Source organism: Lutra lutra, chromosome 4 (genome assembly GCF_902655055.1).
Source record: "Lutra lutra chromosome 4, mLutLut1.2, whole genome shotgun sequence".
Lineage (NCBI taxonomy): Eukaryota > Metazoa > Chordata > Mammalia > Carnivora > Mustelidae > Lutra > Lutra lutra.
Genome location: NC_062281.1, coordinates 63,285,282 through 63,312,962, shown reverse-complemented (window position 1 = coordinate 63,312,962; position 27,681 = coordinate 63,285,282). Strand labels below are relative to the sequence as shown.

Below are 27,681 nucleotides of genomic sequence, written 5' to 3'. Positions count from 1 at the left end.
ACACTTACAGACATTGTATCTCTTGATGGTGATGATTGGTGGTGGTGGCGACACTACAGTAACAGTAACAGTATTAGCTCAAGATTGTGCACCCTGGGTCTCTTCCTTATGCAGAGACAAGAGGACCCCTTTCCTGGGCCTCGCTGTGACCCACTTAAGCCTATACTCCTTCCCATGGCACAGAGTCCATATGGCCAAAAGTTCCCCCACCTGGAGTGTGTTCCTGGCCTTCACATCCAGGGAATAGATGAGTCTCGGTGTTAAGTCTGCTGTCTCAGATGTAGGCTGTGCTGAGGGTATGTGCAGCTCTGGGTCCAAAGTCTGGCCAGGAGGCTGTTTTCAGGGATGAGATGGAACTTGGACATGTGGGTTGGAAAAACATAGGGGGAGGAGAGGTGTGAATGGGTAGGAAGAGGAGTGCTGGGTGCTGAGCAGGGCCAAGGATGGGAAGATAAGACAGTGCCCTGGGTGCAGGACAGAGCCAAGGAAGGGAAGAAAATGGGGTGTGCAGGACGCAGGGCAGGGTCAAAGGTGGGAAGTAGAACAGAGTGGCTGCAGCCTAATGACCCTGAAAGTTGTTCCACGAGAGAAGGCAAATGCTGCCCAGAAGAACCTTGGACCGCTGCAGTGCTGAGAACAGTGCAGGGTGGGGGGGGGGAGGGTGTCAAAATGGGGCTAGGGACATCCAGCACATGGAACACTTGAAATATTTTCTTGTTTCCACCACCATTTCTTTTTGGACCTTAGAATTATTTAAAAGCATAATACCTACCTTCCAAGCCATCGGGTGTTCTAAAATTATTTTCATGATTTCTAACCTAGTTCCACTTGACTGATCATAATTTTAATGATGCACACCCCACATAACTTTCTTTTCCCCTGGCCTCTTTTTATATTTATATATAATATATGCAGTATATAATTATATTACTTATAGTACTTATCACTTGCTGATAGATGACCATTTCTCTACCCTTCTAAGCTCTGTGCTGTTTTTGTTTTCTGTCCTCTTCCTAGAACGTAAGCCTCGGGGATAGCAGGGATTTTTGCCCATTTTGTTCACTGATGTATATTCCTGGTGCTCAGAATAGTTCATGCTGCAAAGTAGATACTCAGTAGTTTTTGCTGATCTATGAATGAACTTCAAGGTTGAGTTCCTTGAGGAAAAAAAAAATACAAAATAGAGGCATCAGTGGCTTTCAAACAATAAATTTCCTTGCCACTGAATCTTACCAGGACTTTCCCTTCTTCCTTCTCTCAGAAGACTACAGCTCCTTGCCTATTGGCCAGTCCAGGGATGAGAATTCTGCCCTCCAGTTGGAAGAGTCACCCAACACATGGCAGCCATTTTCCCCCACTCTTCTGAGCTCCATGCTTCCTTTCCCTGTTGTCATCCCTGATGCCTCTGGCTCAGCCCATTTGCACAAAAGTTTGTTTTGGGTAGAGGACTTTAGCCCCAAAGGTTGCGTTAGTTTATAAATACTATGAGAAATGTTTATAAATATCCCCTTTTATAATATAAAATAAAAATCATTTATAAATACTATGAAATGTGAAATAAAAATCATTTATAAATACTATGAGAATGAAACTCCTTTATGCTGAAGACATTGGCTTTTAAGCCTGGGTTATGTGGGAAAGACAGAGGGCAGAGGCACATGTGACTTGGGAAAGAGAGGAAGCAAGAATATGCACACAGGTTTCATCAAATATTTTATTTCTTTGGTTTGGTTGTGATAGTGTATTCATATTCTATCCTTTCTCCGTGGATTGATTTAAAGTGATTTACAAAGATACAGATATCTAAACTCTATGAGAGCAGGGACTTGGTTTTGTTCATATCCGCATTCCTGCCTAGGGCTAGGACATGGTAAATTCTCAAGTGTTGGTTGAATGAAAGAATGAGTGAATGGCAACACACTTTTCTAATCTCAACCAAAGCTCAAATATTGGGTTCTATGGGTCAAAATTGGATACTAACTCACCTCTGGACATAGAGAGTGCCAGAGGGAGTTCTGGCTTCTTCAGCTCTGTCTTGTGGTTTGATGGGCACTGGCCCTGCAAGGTCAGATTAAGGTTAGTTTGCCTAAAAGGATTATTGTGTGTAGGTATGTATGTGTGCATGTATATATGTGTGTGTGTGTGTGTGTGTGTGTGTGTGTGTAGCTTTGCTGTCCATATCTTTGGTTGGGGTCAGACTTTGAATTGGGTTCTATATTTGCTAATTACCCTATCCCCTCTGTGACTACCACTACTAATCTAGCAGGTGGAACCCAACAGGATCTTTAAGGAAGAGCAAAAACTCTCCAAATCCAGTAAGCCTCCATCTCCCCCAAAAGATTATACCCACACTTAGTATTGCTATTTAGAAACAAGTACAATAGGTGTTTAGAACCCTGTTACAATCTCTTTCCACTTTGGATCACTTTTAAATATCAAACTATGAATGAGGTGGGTGTACAAGTCTCTAGGATGTTAGGAGCTGCAGCCTTTTCGAAGAAAGGAGACAGACATCCTCAGGTATAATCTAGACCTACCTCTATGTTGTTGGATTGCCTTCATTCTCCCCTGTTTCTGCAAATGGTTAGCTAGCTAGGAGTGTGGCGTTGTCCTAGGGGTGAATGGAGAAAGTTTATGAAAGACTTACGGAAGCATCCCATATCTCTCCATGACATCCTCTGTACCCTCACAAACACCTACTAATGAGGAACACATTGCTATGCAAGTAACTGGGCTTCACCTTAGCAGGAATTAAATGGCTTGTTCCCTTTCAGAGCTGGCTCTTAATTTTTTTCCCCAGTTTTCTTTCTCTGTGTCCTTCCTTCCCTTTGTTTCTTGATTTAAAAAAAAAAATGCCATTTCTGATATCCTAGGAAATATCCCAATATAGCCTATGTGATTCCATTACAGGTAGTGAAGTTCTGACTTCAAAATGAATTGTTGAACCAAATTCTGCACACTAATGAAGGAATTATTCTATGAGCTTCTGCCAATAGCAAATATGCCAAAATTATGCTACAATACACATTTCTCAGAAAACCAAACAAAGGAAATAGGAAGGAACAGGCAAAGCCTTCTTTCTCTTTTATTTTCCCCTGTTGCCTAATTTTCAGCTTTCTTAAGGTCATTTGAAAAAGGACAAGATTCTGGAGACTCGGGCCTCTGCTTATTTAATCATATTTTTTGTAGTTCTTTCTCTATCTTTACCTTCTCTATTATGGCTTGTGCTCACGTAGAACACAATTGTACTATGAACAATATTGTTCTATATGAACGGCATTGTTCTATGTGAACAATATTGTTACCAGATGGCCTTACAGTGGCATAATCAAATAGGTCTTTTCTGGAGCAGTCTGTAATAAGATTCAAAAACACAGCTTGTGGGGTGCCTGGGTGGCTCAGTGGGTTAAGCCTCTGCCTTTGGCTCAGGTCATGATCTCAGGGTCCTGGGATCGAGCCCCTTTGGCTCAGGTCATGATCTCAGGGTCCTGGGATCGAGCCCTGCATCGGGCTGTCTGCTCAGCGGGGAGGCTGCTTCCCCTCCTTTCTCTCTGCCTGCCTCTCTGCCTACTTGTGATCTCTGTCAGTCAAATAAATAAATAAAATCTTTAAAAAAAAAAACCACACAGCTTGTAATTCTCAAAGGGTTTAGTTAGCATAGATGCCATCTTATCTGGGGAGATTGAGACTTACTGTATTTGAAAAGTTTTGGGGGACACCTGGGTGGCTCAGTGGGTTAAAGCCTCTGCCTTCGGCGCAGGTCATGATCTCAGGGTCCTGGGATCGAGCGCTGCATCGGGCTCTCTGCTCAGTGGTGAGCCTGCTTCCTCCTCTCTCTGCCTGCCTCTCTGCCTACTTGTGATTTCTCTCTCTCTCTGTCAAATAAATAAATAAAATTTAAAAAAAAAGAAAAAAAGAAAAGTTTTGGGTTTTTCTCAAAGGAATTGTTGGCTCCACTTGCAGGGAAATCAGAGAGGCGATGGGGAAACACATGAAAATGGAACCCTCCTTTCAAAATATAATGTGGGCCGGGCGCCTGGGTGGCTCAGTGGGTTAAGCCGCTGCCTTCGGCTCAGGTCATGATCTCAGAGTCTTGGGATCGAGCCCCGCATCGGGCTCTCTGCTCAGCAGGGAGCCTGCTTCCTCCTCTCTGCCTGCCTCTCTGCCTGCTTGTGGTCTCTCTGTCAAATAAATAAATAAAATCTTTAAAAAAATATATATAATGTGGGCCACTTCCCACCCCCACCACTCCCAGACAAGCAAGTTCCTCTCTTTTCTCTATGAGAAGGGAAGTGGGTTGGCTATGCAAAGATGGGGATGGGATGAGTGAATGCAGGAAAGAAGGAGATAAAGAGATGATAAGGAAAGAATACAACAGAATTTCTATGCCCTAGGTGCTGCTGATTTTCCTAATGGAGCTTGTATCTACAGTGATGGCCTGAGGTTTGCTTTCATAGATTGGGCTTAGGCTCTCTCTTCCTTGGCCTTGCCACTCTCATGCCTTCCAGGTTCCCTCACCTCTAGGCCCTTGTTCATGGGACGTTGTGGCTGACTTCACTACTACAAGAAAGAACACATTCAGTTTCCATCTGAGCCTTTCTGCATAATTTTTGGGAAATTCAAAAGAGGTAAGAAAAGGGAACAGAAAAGAAAAGAAAAGCTCTTTGGGTCTCTGTTTCTTAATTTCCCTTCAAGAAGTCTCATCAGTTGAAAGCTTCCTCAATGGGTGAGTAGCTTGGATTTTGCCGGAGCTAATTAGGCATGGATACACAGTTCCTGAGTTCTACAGTTGGGTGTGATAGGTGAGTACACAGGATCCAAATGAACTAAGTTTGCATTATTTTTTTCTCTGTTCCTCTATTTCTAAAAAATTTAAATCAAATTCGTGGAGCTTTGAATAAAACAGTACACCAGCAAAGAAAATAAATGCACTGAAAGTGAAAAAAAAAAAAGGGAACCTGCTGTTTGATTTACATCATTTTATTAATGGGTTAGTCAACATTTACTCAGAGCCTACTGGGCACAGAATGTAATAGACATGTGGGAAAATTACAGAAGATATGGGAAGATATTTTTTTCTGCCTGTAAAACTCCAACTCATTTAGTCTAATGAAAGACACCAACTAAAGACATCTGAGTACAGCTAAGAATACAAATAACGGGAGCCCGGCGATGTTTGCTAAGGACACATTAGTCTCAATTGTCCGTGATTGCTGAAGGGCTGGCTCAATGAGTGTATCCTTAGACCCAAGTTGCAAAGAAGCATCCCATTGGGGATGTTGTGGCATCTCAATGGCTAAAATCAGTCTAACAGCAGATCTCGCCTCTCTTAGTCACTACAGGAACAACCGTATAGCGGAGTGTGGTGACCCTAATGGGCTGGTACGAACCCGTCATACCTGATTTTATTTAACTGATGATACAGTCGTGGCCACTGGGGGATTTCTGTCACAGGCTCTGTGACTATCTGGACTCAAGACTCTTCTACCTCCTTTAAAGTCAGAAGAAGAGAAGTGACATTTCGCTCTGAAGACATCACTGGTAGCAGTCTCTTTGTGCCTCTGTTTGGCCAGCTCACATTTTTGTGGGCTTTACGAGAAATTAGGCAGCGTCTTTCTGGATCAGTCTGATTTTTCAAGGGGAGTGTAGCTTCCTTATCTGTGCTTCCTGCTGGCAGAAATCTGGAAAGCTGCCAGCAATCTGGCCAAGAGCTCTGTTTGGAATGAGAAAGTCTACAGGGTGGGTCCTGACTTGTTGGTAGTGTTTCTGGATCCTTCGGGAGCTGTCGTGTATTGAGCTGCTTGTTCTTTTGAGTAGAGTGCCCTTGAGGCCCCCTGAGAGGCGCTGAACAAGGAGTCTCAGAACACCTGTGTGAAAGGACTGGCTTTGTCTTAAATCCATTGTGGATCCATATTTTTACAAAAAATAATAAAATAAACAGAAAATTCAATTTTAAAAAACCTCCAAAGGCATACAAAACACAAGCTCAATCCTTCCTTCCTTCCTTCCTTCCTTCCTTCCTTCCTTCCTTCCTTCCTTCCTTTCCTTCCTTCCTTCCTTCCTTCCTCCCTCCTTCCCTCCCTTTCTCCCTCCTTCTCTCTCTCTCTTTCTTTCTTTCAATTCAGCAGACCTAAATCTATTCTGCCAAAATGCCGTAAAAGTTCTAAATGCTCACTTTGTTTCTGTGCTTATCTCACTATAGACTGGTTACAGACCATTTGCAGAATGGAACAGGAACTGGTCCCTGGGTTGTAGTTCGAGTAACACTGGCTTAAAAGAGTGGGGGGGGGGGCTGTGAATTATTTTCAAAGTGGAAGCCTTTCAACTAATTGTTCGAGAGCCAGAGAGCAGACCCCTTGTAGCTGATTTGGGGTAGCTTTCTACTCTGATTTAAATCAGAGCCTGCAAGGGGCACCTGGGTGGCTCAGTGGGTTAAAGCCTCTGCCTTTGGCTCAGGTCATGGTCTCAGGGACCTGGGATCGAGCCCCGCATTGGACTCTCTTTGCTCAGTGGGCAACCTGCTTAAGCCTCTCTCTCTGCCTGCCTCTCTGCCTACTTGTGATCTTTCTGTCAGATAAGTAAATAAAATCTTAAAAAAAAAATCAGAGCTTACAAATGTGAAATCAACCACATTTGCCCCTAAAAGCCAGTTGCCATCTTTTTTGGCCTTCCCGCTGAGATGCAAGCTCCTTCTGAACTACCTCGTGCAGTATCTTCTCTCTTTTACTAGACTACAAGGTTTCATTCAATAGTGCTCAATAACAGGGGGAGAAGGAGCAAAATGATAACGTAACACTAAGTATATGTATTGGAAAACATGCAAGTGTGTTACCTGTCAGATTTACAAATATTGCTGAGTGTCCCGGACATCTTGCTCTTGCCAGTGTCTTCACAAGAGAAAGACTTGTGGAGGACCCCAGAGAGGGAGAAAAGATGAATATACTCCCTCACTAGACCCAGCATAGTGTACACACCCGCAGACCATGATTCTCCATGGAAAGACGAGGGAGACATCTTGACACAAAGGAAGGAGCCCAGGAGCTAGAGTCCCCTGGCCCGGCACCAAGTCCTGGGGACCCTGTCCTTCTTGCCTCCCCCACCAAATGGCACATGTGTCATGGGTGGGTCTCCCTCACCCTCTGCCTCAGTTGTCTTCATCCTGGGCTTCTCAGCTCAGCACTGGTTTTTCTCAGAGAGGTCTTTCCTCCTCTCCCCCACGTCCTCTTTTTACAAGCACAGGGATTTCTCCCTTTCTGACGGTTATAATCGCTCCTTCTATTTTTGTAGATGGTTACTTGTCTTCACACTGTAAGCCTGGTGAGGGCGGGAATCCGTCTAGGTTGTCCCTCCCCACCCGGATGGGGATGGGCATCATGGTTGCAACTCACATCCCCATAGCTGTCTAGTGACAGCCCAGCCACAGCAACCACACTGTGTGCCATCTTCTCTTTTCTCTCCTGATTTTTGCTCGTAATCTCTTCATTCAATGAATTGGGTTTGGAAGGGTGGAATCATGAAGAGACTTCATTTTATCTGTTTCATTGTTCCTTCAAACCCACTCCGTGAGCTCCTTTTTTTTCCTGCCATGGAGATGATCTCAGGGAGGTCTTGTAGGTCATAAAAAATCACTTGCAGGACTCCTGGGTGGCTCAGTTGGTTAAGCGTCTGCTTTCAGCTCAGGTCATGGTCCCGGGGTCCTGCGATCGAGCCCTGCATCAGGCTCCCTGCTAAGTGGAGAGTCTGCTTCTCCCTCTTGCTCTGTCCCTCCCTGCAGTCCTCCCCACCCCATACTTGCACTGCCTCTCTCAAATAAATAAATAAAATATTTAAAAAATTTAATTTATTTATTTGACAGAGAGAGAGAGCATAAGCAGGCAAAGTAGCAGGCAGAAGGAGAGGGAGAAGCAGGCTCCCTGCTGAGCAAGGAGTGCGACACAGGGGATTGATCCCAGGACTCTGGGATCATGACCTGAGCCGAACGCAGTTCCTTAACCAATGGAGCCACCCAGGCGCCCCTAAATAAATGAAATCTTTAAAAAAACACTTGCACTCATAAAAGCCGACATATTAGTAGTTAAAGCTGAAACCAGGGCCTGAGAAAAAGCTGTCCTTTTCCTCAGAATGTCTGCCCAACCTTGGCTCTTCTGGTGGGAGGCGCTGCTCTGGGACCTCATGCACAGTGGTCCTGGGATGCCCGCACCCAGTGCCCAGTGAGGGGAAGGCTGGAGGCAATGTGCTGGTACCCCCTGACACCCTCGCCTGCACTTTTTCAATAGGATCTTCTGCAGGCCATGGTAGGGGGTGGTCTGGGCCTGCAAAACTGCCTCATAACCTCTTTCCCTGAGCTGGGAGGCGTCCCACACCTGCTGTCTATATGGGAGTTGAGGCTGTCTTTCACTGACTGTTCTTTACACATCCGTGTCCCCAAGTTGCAGGCTCAGTTTCTTCCAAGCCATAGTTGATTTCTTTTTTCAGTGATTGATGGAATCATTCGCTCACTCATTCATTCATCCTCTGACACTGTGTGTGAAGCCCGACGTCAATTCTCATGATTCAAAGCTCAATCTCAAGGTCAGTTCCTCAGGGTATCCTCTCAGCAACCAGAGAGTCTGGCTCAAGTTTAGCATTATACCTGAGGTACCTCATATGGGAGGTCCCCGGTACTCATCCCTGCTCTAGAACTTTCCCCATGGTTGATACTACGGTCTGGGATGTCTGCCTCTCACATTAGACTGTGAATCCTTGACGGCAGGGACTGTGTTCTAGGAATTTTTGTATCCCTGTAATATCCAGAAAAAAGTCTATTAGTGTTATTGAATAAATTAAAATAATTCTAAACTATCTGACTTTACATGATCAGTGTTCTATATTTAGAACTTTATCTTTGTAAAACTCCTAGGAAGGAAGAACAGTGAAGATCAAATCAAAAGGTCCTCTTCTGAGGGCAGGCTTGGCTGGAGGAGAAGGTGTGTGGTGAGACATAGTGGCGAACAGGCACATGATCAGACACACCTGTGTTTAAAGCCTGGCTTTGTGGCTTACTATGTACCTTCATCTTTCCTTGATGCAGTTTCTGTAAATCGGGGCTAAGAATGGTCCCTGTTCATAGGGTTTCTGTGGAGGGTCAAAATGAGATGGGAGAGCACTTAAAATAATAATTGGGACGTGGTAAGACTTCAGTAAATGCTAACAATTTTTACTGAATTTCATATAATCGAAGGATTCACCAGATTTCTTAAATCCTTATTTTCTGTACCCTAAGAAAAATGCTAGAAACTGACATGCCACTGATTGAAAAACCCCATTCTTAAACCAGAGATGCTGAAGTTTAGGGTGAGTACATTTTAGAATCAATAAAGTGCAATATTATTGTGCCTTATGTATAGAAAAAAAGATTGTGGAGGATAAATAATGAGCTTTGGGAGGGTGTTTATGGGACTGAGGTAGGAGAGGCTGTTCCTTTGCTATATGAGGGTATAAAAATGAAACATCTTTTCCCCATTTCTTCCATTTCAGATGCAAGACCCTAGCCACTGGAACCCTGCTGCATACAGGCAACTATGAAGACACAGTGTAATTAATATAAGCTACTCTCTCAAAAACAGACATTTGCAGAGCTAAAAGAGTCAGAGCAGGGTAGGAACCCATCAAAACTAAGCTTCTGGGAAATGAGAATCACTAAGGCTAAAATATCCTACATAATTGTTTGCTTCAGGTTTTTAGGCCGTTGGTAACATCAAGAAGAAACAAATGTCAAATGCTTTTAAAGCCAAATTCAGATCAATGAGTGAAGCTCTCTGGGCTGCCATTCCCCTCAGTGCCCGCCACAGGCGATCCTATTGCATCAAATCACGGTCACATGCAGGTCTTCTGTTCAGAATTTTGAACCTCAATGTGTGAAATACAAGAGTACTTTTTTAGATGCAAAGGCAGATCCCGAAAAACAGCTGAAATAATCAATGCAAAAAAAAAAAAAATCACAGGCTGAGAGTCTTTTCTTTCACAGAGAATTTGCGACATTATGTTTAAAAAAAAAAAGGAACAAATGTCAAGGGCGGCTGGGTTAATGAGTACAGAGAGTACAGCTGCTCTTACCTCTGGAGACGAGAGCGCTGACGTGGATGGAGCGTGAGCGGAAAATTAGGGTGGTGATTGCCGCAGCCCCTAACGGGCACTTACTCTGCATCCACATATAATGGGGTGTGATTGGCACCGCCTGCCGGACCAGAGATGCTGGACTGTAATCAGAATGTTGGCTCTCATCAAAATACAGTAAAACAAGGAAAGCAGTGATTATTTAAACCTAAAGCTACGGTCCACAAGATGGCTTTGCTTTAGAAATTCTTTATTGTTTCAGTGTTCATTAAAACAACAACAACAACAAAAAACCCCACAGGCTATACAAAATTAAGATGCTCTATATTAGAAGCATAGAGGAGATGAGCCTGTGCTGTCGTTATAATGGCCAGTGTTTAGAGATGGGCTCCATAAATTTCAATGAGAATCACTGTGGAGTATTTCTTTGCAGGAAGAGAATTCTTGCTGAATGACTGTCTCCCTATCTTCATCTCACTCCACAGTACCATTGTATCTGGGCAGTAGCAGAGTTGCCCCAGGGTATCATAATATCAACAGAGAAATGACTTCTAGGTGTGAACCGGGGCTTTCTACTCACTGAGTGCAGTTATATTAGTTCTTTTGAGGATAAATTTGAGCCAAGCATTGCTGCTGCTGCTTCTGCTTCTGCTTTCTTCTTCAGACTTATTTATTTGAGAGAGAGTTGAGTGGGTGCAGGGTGGGGGTAGTGGTGGGGTGGTGGGGAGAGGCAGAGGGAGAGGGAGAGAGAGTCTTCAGCAGGCCCCATACCGAGTGCAGAGCTTGAAATGGGGTTTGAGCCCTCAAATCTGAGGTCATGGACCTGAGCCAAAACCAAGAGCCAGTCACTCAACCAACTATATGCCACACAGGCACCCCAAGTCTTGCTTATTTTCTTTCAAGTTTTTCAAAGCTTCCCATGTGTATTAGGATTTAGGTATATTACCAGTCGTCTAACACTCCTAGTAGTTTTCTAGACCTTAATCCTACAGAATGGAATTTACCTTCTTTTTTTCTTTAAAGTTGTATTTAAATTCTAATAGTGCAATATTCATTTCAGGAGTAGAATTCAGTGATTCATCACTTACATACAACACCCAGTGTTCATCATGACAAGTGTCTTCTTTAATCCCCATCACCCATTTAGCCTGTCCCCCACACACTTCCTTCCATAAACCCTCAGTGTGTTCTCTATTGTTAAGAGTCTCTTATGGCTTGTTTCCTTCTCTTTCTCTTTTCTCCCCCTTCCCATATGTTCATCTGTATTGTTTCTTAAATTCCACAGATGAGTGAAATCGTGTGATATTTTTCTTCCAGTGACTTATTTTGTTTAGCATAATACACTGTAGCTCCATCTAAGTCATTGAGAATGGCAAGATTTCATTCTTTTTGATGGCTGAGTAATATTCCATTGTGTTTATATACCACATCTTCTTCATTCATCAGTCGATGGACATTTGGGCTGGTACCATGATTTGGCTATTTTTGATAATGTTGGGTTATAACATCGGGTGCACGTATCCCTTCAAATCAGTATTTTTGTATCTTTTGGGTAAATATCTAGTTGTAGAATTGCTGGCTCATGGGATACTTCTATATTTAACTTTTTGAGGAACCTCCATACTGTTCTGCAGAGTGGCTGCACCAGTTTGGATTCCCACCAACAGGGCAAGAGGGCTCCTCTTTCTCCACATCCTTGCCAACATCTGTTGTTTCCTGTGTTGTTAATTTTAGCCATGGAATTCACTTTTAAAAACTACACTTAATTTTTCATCCTCCATGTACTTATTATGTATAGTATAGACATTTTCCCTTTCTGATATACGTAACAAATGACCTGCATCTTATTGTTTTGTTTGTTGTGAATGAAATCAGCAAGAAAGAGAAAAGGACCATTCTAATTGGTCAAGAGGTCACTACTAACCTAAATTAGCCTGGTAAAATTGAATTTAAAAAATTATTCTCTAATCATTCTCATAAAAAAAGTTTTATTATAGTTTCTCATATTTGATGAAGGAAAAAAGGGATTAGTTCAGAAGTCAATCAGCAAGTAGACAACAGAGTAAGGAACTTGGCCTTTAGATTTTAGTCTATTTCATGCATTATCCATATTTTTGTGTATATCCCACACACATTCTGACTGCCATCCTTCCAGTCCATTTACAGAACTGGATTCATAGGATATTTTATAAGATTAGTTCAAGTATATTGATAAACATTGCTTGTAATACATTCTTTTCTTATCCTAGGTAAATATTCTCATTCATCTGATGGAGTTTGATTCTTCCCATTAGAAGGAAAGGGAATTCCAAGCAACTAAAAATTCTCTAGACGTTGAATACACCAATTAAATGAAACTATGGTATCATAAACCTTAGGTATCTGATTTTAAAAAATCATTATTTAGAAACTATACATACTATTTGTTGCTTTTATAATTATTGGATCACCTAAGTATAAATGATTCAGTATAGACTTGGATGTTTGATTTATGAACTTCTGTGCTGGATAAGCATGTTTGCAGTCTTGCAAGGATCAAATGGCTATAATGTTGGCTTGAACATTTCATGGAAGTTTATTGGCCTGCCTACTCAAGGTAGCAACCATGGAACACTGTACTTGACTTAGATAGAGCATGAATGCTCAATACCTTGTATAATGGATCATATATGGAGAAGTAGTCAACTAAATTACCTAACACTATTAGCCATTCCTTCCCTGTGTTTGTCACAACCTTACGAGCTGACAGCTAACATTTAGTGAGCACCAGAAATGGAGCTATGCACAATTTATGTGCGTTATGTCAGTTTGTAGAACTACCTTGTGGGATAGGTGCTATTACGTATCTCAGGAAACTGAGTCACAGACATTAGATTACAGAGAATTGTCAGTGGAGGAGCCAAGATTTGGACCCTGGTCTGCTAGTCTTACCATTTTGTGCCTATTGATGTTAACAGAAATCAACAACAGAAATCAAGAAATCACTTGAGTTGGTTGAATCTTCAAAAGAGAATATGCTTTTTGCCTTCGCTCCCTTACCCTCAGAGTTACGAATAGTCATGATTTAGACTATGTGATGGACCTAAACCTCTTATTTTTTTTTCTGATGTGCTTTTCAGGACACCTCAAATGTTTGATTTCAACCTTAAGCAAACACAGTGTTTTCACTAAAAATAGTTAGGCTAGACAAATCGGCTTAGCCTTCTCCCTAATGGTATTGGATAAAGCTGTTTAATGTGTGGGATGTAGATACCTAGTAAAGCTTTTCGTAAAGCAAATCATGCTTAAACCCAGGACTAGTCTGTCTGGAAGTATGAGGCTCTCTGCTGTCTTCACAAGACAGAGCGAAGCCATGGCGGTCCACCGCTTTTTGTAGCTGGCTAATAGCTTTTAAAAAGTGCTCACTAACCAGATCAACAGCACTATTATTATGAACTTGTCTTCTTGCCTCATTGCATCTTAATAGACTGAGCTGATGCCCAGGGTTTCTAAAGCACCTAGAGACTTTGCCCAGCTGCATTCACTCTCTTCATGACCTGGGTTACTAGTGTTTCATTTTCCCAACTAATACTTGTTAATGTCTGCTTTGAAATTCCCAAACCTGTCTTGTGCTGAAATTTTTATAGTCGATGACTCTTAATTGAATCCCTAACACAACAAAGTTGATCTCTGGAGAGAACAATCTGTTTAAGCTTTACCCTTGAAATTCCCCCAGGATTACTTCTGAAGCCACTCCTTTAAAAATGTAAACAGGTGGGCACTCCCCACGGGCTGCAGCCTGGCACGTCCCACAGCCTCCCAGTCTCCTGCGGCCACCTGCCCAGGCACAGCACAGGGCCTCACCTCACTATGGCAGCGGCATGGCATAGCATGCTCAACTTCATGCTCAGCATCACAGCTGATGGTGAGACCATTCTAAAAGGCCTCTGGTTCATTTTCCAGGAGCAAAGGATGACAGTCTACACAGCTGGCAGGACCATGGTTATTTAGCGGCCTGCATAGACAACAATGGCGGCTTTGCCAATTTGAGAGTTTACCCACATGGATTGATGGTGTTGGACCTTCAGAGTTATGATGGTGATTCACTAGGCCAAGAAGTTGACATATCTTTTGAACAAAGTAGAAGAAAGAGTGAAAGAACTGAGGACAGTATCGGGAAGGGGAAGCAATTACCACCCATAGTTTGAGGGGCCATGGACAGACACTGCCCACTGCTAATTGTTGCCTGGTTGAGTATGATGTAGATGAAGTGGTGTATGATGAAGATTCACCTTATCAGAACGTTGAAATTCTACCCTCGAAGTAATTTGGAAATATTCTCATCCTTGGCGGGGAAGTTAATCTCGCGGAGAGTGATTTGGGTATACCCAGGCCATCACGGGCAGTGAACAAGACTACAGCGGCAAAGACACACTGATTCTAGGGAACGGAGATGGGGGCATATTACGTGAAATTGTCAAACTGAAACCAAAGATGGTCACTATGGTAGAGATTGACCAAATGGCGGTCAATGGATATAAGACATACGTGTGAAAAATATGTGGCAATGCCTGAGACAATCTTAAAGGAGACTGCTCTCAGGTCCTAATAGAAGACTGCATTTCAGTGCTGAAGACATGCCAAAGAAGAGAGAGAGTTTGATTCTGTGATTAATGATCTGACAGCCGTTCCAATCTCTGCATCTCTAGAAGATTCCACATGGGAATTTCTCAGACTGATTCTTGACCTCTCAGTGAAAGTAGTGTAACAGGATGGGAAATAACGTTACACAGCATAACTGTGTCAATTTGACGGAAGCCCTGTCATTCCATGAACAGCTTGGGCACCTGTGTTGTCCGGTAGGATTCTCAGATGTCACCTCTTCCACCACACTTGGAATTGCCGGTATTTTACAGTTTGTAAGGAAAATGAACCTTGAAGACCAGTATTCTCTAATCATGTGTGCTGCAAACAGCCCTCCTGACCTTCATATGCTGTACATGACACTGCAATGAGTCAGGCAGTTGTGAATTCAAGTTTTCTTTTTTAATCATTATTTTTAATTAAAAAAATGCAAATGGAAAAGTATATTTTGATGAGATAAGGTGTTACTTTTTTAAAAAGTCAGCTGAAGGATGATTAGACAGCACAAGCAAAGGCTGCTAAATGCATGGAACTCCTAGAATGTGATTTTTGCTACTTTGTGTGTGGGCTTTTTGTTTTTATTTTGGTAGACTTCAAATGCGGTTGTTTGGAGGTATGAACATCATTGTTTTGTTCTGGAGGGAAGTTCTTGATGGTGTTTCCCCCAAAATTGACTTATATATTAAAATTTGGTGCTTATGAGAGAGTTAAGAAGAAATGAATGGAAATGCTTTGAATAACATTGAGAAAAAAAGTACAAACAGGTGATCAATTTAACTATCACTTCTTAAAAACAATTTTATATTTTTGTCCATATGTAGATAGGCAGTAGAACTAGTTTTCAGTGAAAAAAAAAACATTTAGAAACACCTTACAGACACAAGGTGTCAATGGTTATTGCTAACAAAATGTGCAACAAAAAAATTCATCTCTCCCGTTTCTTCATCTATACAAGCTTTGCTTCAGGATTAGCTCTGATTTTGACTGTGTAGAATTTCTGAATTTTAGAAGAATGCTCTTAATACTTTTGTTCCAAAATAGTCCACCTGGACCACCCACAACCATACTCTAAAAGGCAAGCTAAAAGGCTTTTTACAGAGGCAAAGACTGAATCCCAAAATGGCAAAACAACTAGTTCAAGGTTACTCAATGAATCTGACAGCTGTCCTGGGTCACGGTCCTATATGCTTGCCATCAGGCTTCAAAGCTGACCTTAGATTGGGTGACAGTGACACACTGTACAATCTGGAGGCCAGTAAAGACTTTCCTGAGAGCATTTGGGGCGAGGGGATCTAGAGCTTATACAATTTACAATTTTAATTGTGACTATATGCGTGCCTATCAAGTTTTAGCTACCTACAAAGGGCTTTTTTCTTTCCTTTTCCTAAACCTATGGTAATGGTATGGTGTAGAACACGATCCTGTTAAGTAATTCCATATAAAGGAGTTTCCACAGCCCAAAAAACACTGCACATTATATCCCCACTGCAAACATTCTTAGTGGATCAGGAAGCTTATTTACATATAAAGGGTTGAATAGTCCTGTAGTAAAGAAACACCTTTTAAAGTAGTCTCTGTAGTCTCTGAATTTGGTGATTAACCATTTTTTCCCCCCTCAGTAGCTCTCTGATATTATATGAAACAAATCCTCTTTTTTTTGCAGAACACTTCTTTGGGAAAGGCTATTCTAAATGTTTATCAAGAGTATACTCTTTAAACATGGTACATTTAAATGAGTTATATCGTCTAAGATAGCATAAAAACTTGCTAACAATAAAGAAAACGTTCAGGATACAGCTTGTGAAAGTAAAAATTTTATTTTGATTGATTTCTCAATGTATAGTTCAATATAATGCCAGTTTTTAATGGCAAAAATTTGGTTCCACTGAAACTCCATGATGCTACAGAGAGCTACTACTTTTTCCAGGAAGTCAACAGCTGGAAATAGAAAGCACAACTTTCTAGCAGCATGGCAACTTATTAAACTGCAGACCTAACAAGCCTGCAACTTTTATACTAAAAATGGCACAAACATGAGCTGGTGACAAAAGGGAGAAATGGAGAACAAGATGTGAACACCAAAAGGAGCAGTATAGGTACTGTGAAGACAACAAAAAACCAAATATAGCTATAAGAATTTTTAAGGATAATTATAGAAAAGGGAACCAAATGTTTTACTCAAATGTTTTTTAAAGCCTTTCTGTAGAGATACAAATATATATATATATATATATATTTATCCAAAAATATGTTTTATACAGATAAATGCTTCTCAATTAAAGGTGGGACCAAAGCTATAGTTACAACATAAAGCACTGTCTTTTGTAAGACCAGCCAACTGAATTTTCAGTTTAAGATTAATGCAGTTTTTCCAAATATAATTACCCGACATTCTTTTTATAGATATAAATCAAATAGGCATTATTTTTAAAAAGGGTTTGCAGGTTAAACAATATTTTTCTAAGATGCTGTGCATATTGATCTTATAACAAGCCCCATTTAAGAATCATTATTAATAAACATATCAAAAAGGGCTATAGTCAGATTTGGTTCTTTATAGTAAATATTTAATTTTCTGATTTCCAGTTCACAACTGTTGAAAATGAACAAGAAAGATTTTACTTCACAGGTACTTTTACGTTCAAGTATTTTGATTCAATATATATGGCAATAATCTCCACACACTGTAACCAATACTATTTTTTTTTAAATGGGGATGTAACATTAACAACCATTACCTATAATATAAAGCACACAATTATTTTACTGAATTTACAAATCTTTTTCCCCAGGTGTAAAGACTACAAAAATTCCTAAAAATTAGAGAACACTGAAAACATATTAAAGTTTGACTTCCAACTTTATAGTATTTCCATTTTACCCTGAAAGATAACTTAAAAAAATATGACCTTGCTGGAAGAGGTCATCTTGCTAATATAAAAAATTGGCGAGAGCAAGAAATTTTATCACTGATATGTAGAATTTTTGTAAATAGTTATCTCTCCAAATCATTAGAAAAACGTTCAAAGATAAAAAACAAAATAAAATATGGTGGTGGTCCCTAAACTATTCTGAAGGCAGGTAGCTTAGTCTAAGCTAAATATTTTTCTCACTCATAGTAATCAACCTTCCCTCAAATGCCCTTTAAAAAAATGCATGAAACAGTACAATAGCAAGAATCAAAGAGCACAAACTGTATTTTCAAGGACAGAAAAAATCTCTAGTGCTGAAAGATATAGTAAAAAGCGTATTTCTTTGGGGACATTAATCAGTTAGATTATAATTCATTATGAAGATTTCTCTTTTCTATTACGGGGAGAGTCTGCTCCATTTGAAGTTACTGTTCCATTTACACCATTTTCTGAAAAGAGAAAAGAATCAGTATTATTCTTTTTTTAAAAAATAAAGATTTTATTCATTTATTTGACAGAGACAGAGAGTACAAGCAGGGGGAGCAGGAGAAGCAGGCTCCCTACTGAGCAAGGAGCCAGATGTAGGGCTTGATCCCAGGACCCTGGGATCATGACCTGAGCTGAACGCAGATGCTTAACTGACTGAGCCACCCAGGCGCCCCAGTATTACTCTCTTTTATAAAGAAATGCAAATAAAATCATCTTTATACACAAAAGTACCTTCAGAAAAGAAAATTTAAAAACCCATAAAGATCTGTATGCCCTTAGGTAAAACTTATTTCTCAGTAATAAATCTTTATCAGTATTTAACCAATCATAAAACCTGGTAATAAAGTAATAAAAAAAAACCCAACCCGGTAACATGTTAAACACATATTAGTAGCAATTTTTTTTTAAGATTTAATTATTTGAGAGAAAGAGTATGAGGGAAAGGGAGAGGGAGAGAGAAACTGAAGCAGAGCCCGACATGGGCCTTGATCCCACAACCATGCGATCATGACTTGAGCTGAAACCCAGAGCCAGATGCTTAACCAACTGAGCCATCCAGGTTCCCCTAAAAGTAGCAAATTTTTAAAAAAGTAACTGTCAATTGTATCTCAATAAACATAAAGCAATTACTACTGAAAGCAAAAAAAAGTGATAGAGAAAAGACAGAAAATTCTAAAAAACAATGACAAGAATTTTAGAATAGTCTTAAGAGCAGTACTTTTGGTAGCAATAAAGAACCTTTTCACATTTGTCTGTAAACAAAGTTCTTAGGGATATGTTTCCTTACAAGATATAAAGTCAGTGTTTAGGATAACTTTTATGTTTAGGAGTATACTATGGCTGCCTTCTTCACGTTATGATGGAGGTATCTATCGATCGATCGATTGATCTGTAACTATTATTAGACTAACCCTCCCTCCAAAAATGTCCATTAAAGTTGGAATACAAAAATGGCTGTCTAAAGGAAAAAAAAAAAAAAAACCAAAACCAAAAACCCAAGGCAGCTCTGTATTTCTCCATAAGACATCTGCCTATTACTGAATGTTCATGCACAAAGCAAGATTCAGAGGAATCAAACAGAAAGCAACTCCTATGCAAATACAAAACTAAACAGAGACTTGGTTGGTCTCATAATGACAGAAGAAAAAATCTGAATCCAGAGTCTGTCAGAGAAGACAGACTATACAAATGGCTGATGTTCTAGGAATGAGGGTAAACTGGAAATAGATCAGCTTTGACAGGACAGAATGATCTACCCATATTCAATCCAGAGCCTCTATAAACTCGACTAAAACCTACACCCATTTTTACATAAAACATCCAGTATTCAATTAAAAAATGAACAGGCATCCCAGAAAGCAAGACCAAGGTACTAAAAACTGAGAGAAAAAAATATATCAGGAATAGATCTTCACTCTTTTCAGCCAGCACCAAGTGATGGGCATCTGCTGGGACAACTGGTACAACTTGCAAGACCAGGGGCAAGAGAAAGCCCTTCCACAAGAAGCAGAAGGATGAGCTGGGATGCTCTGCCCCATACACACAGTTCCAATCTAGGGAGGCAATAAGAAGTACACTGCCTTGAGGCTGGATGTGGGGAACTTCTCCTAGGGCTCTGAGTGTTGGAAGAACCAAACAGGAATTACTGATATTATCTACAAAGTACCCAACAATGAATGAGTAGTCCACACCAAGACCCTGGTGAGGAACGGTACTGTGCTCATTGACAGCACGCCATCCTGACCATGGTATGAATTCCACTATGTACTACCTCTGGGCTTAAGAAGGGGGCTAAGTTGACTCCTAAGGAGGAAGAGATTTTAAACAAAAAAGAATCAAAGAAAATTCAGAAGAAACATAATGGAAGGAAAAAGCAAGCCACAATTAGCAGTTCCATCAGAGCAGGCTTTTTGAGTGCACTGCTTGAAGACCAGGCCAGTGTGGCTGAGCAGAGGGCTATATGCTAGAGGGCAAGAAGCTGGAGCTCTATTTGAGGAAAATCAAGGTCCAAAAGGGAAAGAAATCCTCCTCCCTCCTATCTTCAACTCACATAAAGAAGGTGTTTACTGTTGAAGAGAAAAAGAAGAGAAAAGAAAAGAAAAAGGTCCTCAGGTGATCCACATCTGGAGTTATCACACAGGGACTCGTAAAATGAGTCATAAAAATAAATGAAAAGATGGAGAATTTCACGAGAACTAAATCTTTAATCCTAGAACTGGAAAATATAGTACCTGAAAATACAGACTTAATAAATGAATTTAATAGCAGATTAGGCACAACAGAAGAAATCAGTGAACCAGAAAAAAAAAAAAAACAAAAAAAACTTAGATTGGGGGCGCTTGGGTGGCTCAGTGTGTTAAAGCCTCAGCCTTCGGCTCAGGTCATGATCTCAGGGTCCTGGGACCGGGCCCCGCCTTGGGCTCTCTGCTCAGCAGGGAGTCTGCTTCCTCCTCTCTCTCTGCCTACTTGTGATCTCTCTCTCTGTCAAATAAATAAATAAAAATTAAAAAAAAAATACTTAGATTAAAACTCAGAAAAAAAGGGATGAAAAATGCAGAAAGCATGGACAGGGTAAAAAGGGTTTAACACATATATTGGAGTTCCAGAAGGAAAGGAGAGAGAGAATGGGGCAGAAGAATATTTGAAGAAATTAGGGTCAAGAATTTTCCAAAAATGATAAAAGAAGTCAAGCCAAGCAAGATTCAGGAAGATCTGTATGACAGAGAACAGGATAAATACAAAGAAAATCATATTCCTAAAAACAAAGACAAAAATTGTCAGATAATTAAATCCAATTACATGCTGCTGACAAGAGATGCAATTTATATTTAAGGACAAAGAAAGGTTTAAAGTAGAAAAATAAAGAAAAAGATGCACCATAACATCTTACCAAAGAAAGTTGGTGTAGCTATAGTAAATACAGACATTTACTAGAAATGAAGACAAACATTCAGTAAGAGGACAAATTCAACAGGAATTTATAATAACCCTAAATTTTGATGTACTTATAAGTCTTCAAAATATTTAAAGCAAAAGCTGATAAGCTACAAGGAAAAGGTCAGTATCTCCTGCAATAACTGACTGAACAAATAGAACTCCCTCTACCAAATCAGTAAAGATATAAAAGATTGAAAAATACAACTAACAAATCTGACCTGATATACAACTAATAACCAAGAAATTCAGAAAATACATTCTTTTGAAGTCCAAATGGAACATTTACCCAAACTGAACACATGCTGAGCCATAATGAAAGTCTCAACAAATTCCAAAGAACTGAAATCATTCAGAATATGTTCTTTAGCCGTAACAGAATTAAGCTAGAAATCAGTAACAAAAAGAAAACTAGAAAATGCCCACGTAGTTGTAAATTAAACAATGTATTAGTAAATGATCTATCTGTAGATCAAAGAACAAATCAGATTGGAATTATAATATCCTAGATAGAGTGAATGATAATGAAAAAGATACCAAAATTTGTGAAATTCAATTAAAGCACTGCTGGAAGGGAAAGCTTGCCTTTAATTGCAAGTAATTCACGAGATGGGCAGAAAATCAATGATGTAAAGATCCATCTCAAGAAGGTAAACCACAAATAACAAAATAACAAATCAAGCCCAAAGAACCACGAACAGAAATCAATGATATGACTAAGAAAATCAACAAAAAAGCCCACAAATGTTAGTTTTTGGCTAATGGGGGTGGGGGAGAGAAGGGCATAAATTACTAACAGAGGAAGTAAAAAATACTACTATTCTACACAAATTAATAAAAGGATATTATGAATAATTTCACTGATACATTTGCCAAGTTAGATGAAATGAAAATTCTTGAGAAATACAATTTTCCAAAAGAGACACAATAAGGAATAAAAACCTAAATAATCCTATTATCTATTAAAGAATGTAAATCTATAGGTAAATAGCCTCCTCCAGAGAAGATTCTAGGTTAGATGGCCTCACTGGTAGATTCTTCCAAGCATTTCAGTAAAAAAGAATGCTGACTTCACACAAAGGATAAAACTGCCCAATACTTATTTATAAAGCTATCATAACCCTGACACCAAGATGTGCTAAGAACATTACAAAAACAAAACCAGGCTAATTAGAGGCCAATCTTTTATATGAACACAGGTACAAAAATCCTAACAAATATACTGAAAACACAAATCTACTAAAAGCTATGTATTATCATCATCAACTTGAATTTAAGCTAGAAATGTAAGACTGGTTTTACATTTGAAAATAAACACATTACTAAAAAATACACATCAATATCCTTTATGAATATAGATATAAAAATGCTGAATAAAATACTAACAAACCAAATCAAACAATATCTAAAGAGGATTATATGCCATAACCAAATGAGATTTATTCCAGGAATGCACTGTTGGGTTAACATTCAAAAACCAATTAATAGTAATACATGATATCAATAAAATGAAGAACAAAAACCATTTGATGATTTCAGTAGATGCAGAAAAAGCAAGTGACAAAATCTAACATCCTTTCATGATAAAGATACTAACAAATTAGAAATAGAAGGGAACCTCCTTAGGCTGATAAAAAGGCATTTAGGCAACCCACAGGCAACATCATATGTAATGGTAAAGGACTACACGCTTTCCTGATAATATCAGGAACAAGATGAGGATGCCTGTTCTCTCTACTTCCACTCAACATTGTTTTGGAGGTTCTAGCCAGGACTGTTTGGCAAGAAAATGAAATAAAAATCATCCAGATTAGACAGGAAGAAGTAAAACTATTTCCATCTGCAGATGACAAAGTCCTGCATACTGAAAATGTAAAAGAATCCACACAAAAACTCTACTACTAAATAATAATCCTAAGAAGTTCAGGGGCACCTGGGTGGCTCAGTTGGTTAAGTGACCACCTTCGGCTCAGGTCATGGTTGTGGAGTCCCAGGATCTACCCTCATTAGGCTCCCTGCTGAGCAGGGAGTCTGCTTCTTCCTCTGACCTTCCCCCTCTTATGCGCTCTCTCTCAAATAAATAAAAAAAAAATCTTAGAAAAAAATCCTAAAAAGTTCAGTGATAGGGGATATTTAACTAAAAGAAATGAAGGAAGACCCAAATAAATGGAAAGACATCCATGTTCCTATTTTTCAAGGAAATCGACAAATTCAAAGTAATCCATATCAAAAGCCCAGCTGGCTTTTGCAGAAATTGACAAGCTGATCCTAAAATTCATACGGAAGTGCAGAGGACCCAGAATAACCAAATCATGAAAAAGAACAAAATGGAAGACTCACATTTCCTGATTTCAAAATGAACTAGAAAGCAACATTAATCAAGACAGGGTGCTACTGGCATAAGAAGAGGCATATAGATCTACAGAACAGAATTGAGAATCCAAAAATAAATTCCTACATTTTGATCAACTGATTTCCTCTCCCCACTGAAAATAAGTTATTTATTTTGCCCTGTAAGCACTTGATCCACTGATTTTCAACAAGGATATCAGGACAACTCAATAGAGAAAGATGAGTCTTTTCAACAAATGCTGCAGGGGACAAAAGAATATCCTATGTAAGAACAATGAATGTCGGGGCGCCTGGGTGGCTCAGTGGGTTAAGCCGCTGCCTTCGGCTCAGGTCATGGTCCCAGGGTCCTGGGATCGAGCCCCGCATCGGGCTACTCAGCGGGGAGCCTGCCTCCTCCTCTCTCTCTCTGCCTATTTGTGATCTCTGTCTGTCAAATAAATAAATAAAAATCTTAAAAAAAAATAAAATGTTAAAAAAAAAAAAGCAATGAATGTCAAATGGTGTAACCACTGTGGAAATCAGTTTATTGGTTCCCCTGCAAATGTTAAATATTCAATTACCATTTGTCCTAGCCATTCCATTCCTAGGTATATACCCAAGAGAGCAAAAACAGGTGTTCAAACAAAAACCTGTACATAAATGTTTACAGCAGCATTATTCAATTAGCTAAAAAGTGCAAACAACCCAAATGCCCATCAACTAGTAAGTGGATAATCATAATCTGGTATACCTGCACAATGGATTTGTATTTGGCCATGAAAAGGAATAAAGTATTGGTATTTGCTACAACATGTATGAACCTTAAGTGCAAGCTAAGTGAAAGAAACCAGCTGCAGAAGATCACAATTTATATGATTCCATTTATATGAAATGTCCAGAAAAGGCAATCCACAGAGACAGAAAACAGGTAAGTGGTTGCCAGAGGCAAGGGGAAGGAGGGATAGGAAAAGACTGCTAGTGGGCATGCGGTTTCTTTTTGGGGAGATAAAAATGTTCTGGAATTAGTGGTTCACACGCTTTGTGAATATACTTAAAAACCACTGAAACATATACTTTAAAGGGTGAACCCTATGGTATGTGATTTACTAGATCCCCACAAAATGGTCATTAAATAAATATCACTGAAAAAAGTTAAAAATAATCTAGGTAAATGGAAGTATATACCATATTCACAGGCTGTAGTGTTCATTCTCCCTAAAATGATCTACAGATTCAATGTAATTCTAATCCAATATCCCAGGAAGAGTTTCCTTGGCAGGGCGGAGGGCAGGGGAGTGGAAACTGACCAAGATGGTACTAAAATTTATATGAAATGCAAAGGCCCAAGAGTTGCTGAGACAAGCCTAAATAGGACAGGGCTGGAGGGCATAACTATCAAATATGAAGACTTCTAAGGAGCAAACCAGAGTTGATGCATCTTTAAAACTGGAACTCCTCTATGTTACAATTCCAAGTATAACACCAAATACTAGTTGAAAAAATTATTGCAATGTCAGTGCATTTTCAATCAAAAGCCAGAAGGAGAAAAGAGGGTAGTAGATGCAGGCTCAAAGATGAAGGATCAAGCAATCAAAAGTTATAGAAAAAGCTGTTCTACTCGGAACTAAAGGCAGATGGGAGGGGCTATAAAGAGGTTTTTCTTTTTTTTAAAATATGAGTAAGATGATTGAAAGCACAAACTACCACTTGCTGGGTTAATTATTCACTCCTAACCTGGCCCATATACACGGGTCTAGTGGAAAACCTGGGAGAAGAGAAATTTAGTAGACAGCTTTTGGGAAATAACTGACCCTAGGGAATCAACAAATTGTCGAATGGGTAAGTTTTACTTTGCTTCTGATTTTGCTAAAACAGAATCAAATTTTCTTTGTAAGATTTAGGGATGCTTGAGTGGCTCAGTCAGTTGAGTGGCTCAGTCAGTTGACCTGACTCTTGGTTTCAGGTCAGGTCATGATCTCAGGGTTATGAGACTGAGCCCTGCGTTGGGCTCTGTGCTCAGAACAGCATCTGCTTGTCCCTCTCCCTCTGCTCCCTCCCCAGCTCCTGTGCACAGCGCTCTCTTGCTCTCTTAAATGAAAAAAAAATTTTTTTAAATCTTAAGTTTAGAATAAGACCCCACAACATTAAAAAAAAAAAGTTTTCTAATTCAGCTTTTCCACGGCTTACTGAATACAAACCTGTTCCTTTTCTAGAAGACCTGCCTTTAGTCACTGTTGGTTTCTTCTTCACAGCTGGTGCCTGAAAAGCAGAATGTTCCCTCCACCTCCGAAGCTGAAAATTAATGAACTTCCACATCATGAATGCTTGGGTAATGCAAATGGATGCCAGGACAGCAATTCTGAGAATATTAAGGTTAATAAACAAAACATTAGAGTATATCAAACAATGGCCACTGAATGAAGTATTCTGTCTTGCACTGACAGGATTAACTTGGTGCTAAATTCCCAGTGGTGACAAGATGATGCGAATAAATAATTATCCCATTAATAGTTAATCTCTAAATTCAAAGAAATCCCTTACATTTCAATTAAAACATATGAGACTGCAGGAGGTTTGAAGTCACATGAATGTGTTCACCCCTGAATCTGTCTCTTTATTTTTTTAAGATGATCTACATCATAAATGGATAATATATCCTATATAGCAGTACAAAGTAAGAAAAATGTTAAAATGGGCTGTACCTTACGGCTAACACATTGAAGTTCCCAGCACTGAAATCCAATTTCTGATTCTCTGCTCTTGCAAGGCCAAAGCCAACCGTGAGTACAGAAAGAATTAAAGTCAGCAGTCTTCCCAAAACAAATAGAACTGCCCACAGAGAAAACCTGTAAGAAAATGTCTTAAGTCAAAGTCATAAAATTGCAAAGATAGGAATAGATTCTAATAAAAATCAGATTCCTACTAAACAAAAGCATATTAAAACAATGTGCTATGGTGAGTGCTGTGAAGTGTGTACGCCTGATGATTCAAGACCTGTACCCCCGGGGCAAGTAATACATTATATGTTAATAAAAATAGTAAAAAAAACAACATTTCTTATTGTTCTGCAAAAAAGGATTCTGAAGTAAAATGTTTGGGATCTGCTATATATTATACCACACTTTTGGAGATATATAACACAGGAGCTTTTAGATTCTAGAAGTCCAATAAAGAAATAATTGACTCTCGTTTAGCTGATCTCCTTTTTAAAAATGTAACTATTATTAATGACTACTGGTACATAGAAAAATTCTGAAAAATGCTGGACAAAACAAAAGTTGCCCTGTTAACAAACAGGACACCCAATTCCCACTTAATGGGTCTAGTTTTACTTTCTTTTTTAAACAAGTCATACTGTTCCAATTCTGTTTTCAGTCCAATTTTCCATCAAAATATTTTAGTATCTTTTTGGCTATATAGTCTTTTTTTTTTAGGCTATATAATCTTATATTTCATTTTCTTCTTTCCTATTTCTATTATCACTTCCCCATTACTCTTCCTCCAAAAGAAAAACATGCATTAAACCAAAGGGCAATTATAACAGAAAACTAAACCCCCAAAACCTTCAAAATTATAAGTTCCAATATAACATCTCTCCAGCAAAGATGAGACTCCCATTTTAGAGAATAAAATGCCAACCTGAATTGTAAAGTTGTTTTATTTTATTTTAAGCTACTACTAACAGCTTATAGAGTGATATAATTGCCCCCAGCAAGGACCTTGGCAGACTTGACTTTAATTACACAAGAAATAGAATGGCTAAACAACTTACCCTTTCTGATACTTTTCGTCACTAAAATAAAACAGGCGGGAAATGTGGAAAAGAAATTCAACAAAATAATGTAGCACCAGAAGAACAAGTCCTAGATGATTCAAGCTGTTAAAAGGACAAATTTAAAATGTAAAGATGAATTATCAATTAAAACAGACTAACCCACTATCTACCTAGTCCATTTACACATCCAAGCAAAACCCCAACTTACTTTAAAAGATAAGCTCCGGCAATGTGAAAGAGGTAAAGACCAATGTAGACAAGCTGACGAGGAATATCTTCCTGTAAATAGAGATGCATAATAGATTAAACACGCTGAACCATTTCTGTGTACAGCATATTACACTGTTTCATGAAAATTTTTATTACAGATATCACACACACATACACACTAAATTATGATGTAAAATCTAGTTTTTCATCTTGAGTTGTAGTCACAAATGTTTATAAAAACTGACAGTGTTAAACTCAATAAACACTTGTTAATTTATGAAATGCATACACATCTCATTTCTACTTTGTTTT

At 39.3% G+C, this 27,681-nt stretch overlaps 1 protein-coding gene and 1 pseudogene across 1 annotated transcript in view; one reads left to right on the top strand and one right to left on the bottom strand.

The window, feature by feature from the left end:
• The first annotated feature begins 13,944 nt into the window (after positions 1-13,944).
• LOC125097268 (spermine synthase-like) lies at positions 13,945-14,997 on the top strand (annotated as a pseudogene).
• Positions 14,998-16,510: 1,513 nt separating this feature from the next.
• The window catches only part of TRAM1 (translocation associated membrane protein 1), a 30,155-nt gene continuing 18,984 nt past the window's right edge, over positions 16,511-27,681 (bottom strand). The window contains exons 7-11 of the mRNA XM_047724020.1: positions 27,368-27,438; positions 27,157-27,261; positions 26,087-26,230; positions 25,583-25,743; positions 16,511-18,079 (exon numbers count right to left, since the gene is read on the bottom strand). Coding sequence (XP_047579976.1) covers positions 18,006-18,079; positions 25,583-25,743; positions 26,087-26,230; positions 27,157-27,261; positions 27,368-27,438 — 555 coding nt within the window. The 3' untranslated portion in view covers positions 16,511-18,005. The remainder of the gene's footprint in view (positions 18,080-25,582; positions 25,744-26,086; positions 26,231-27,156; positions 27,262-27,367; positions 27,439-27,681) is intronic.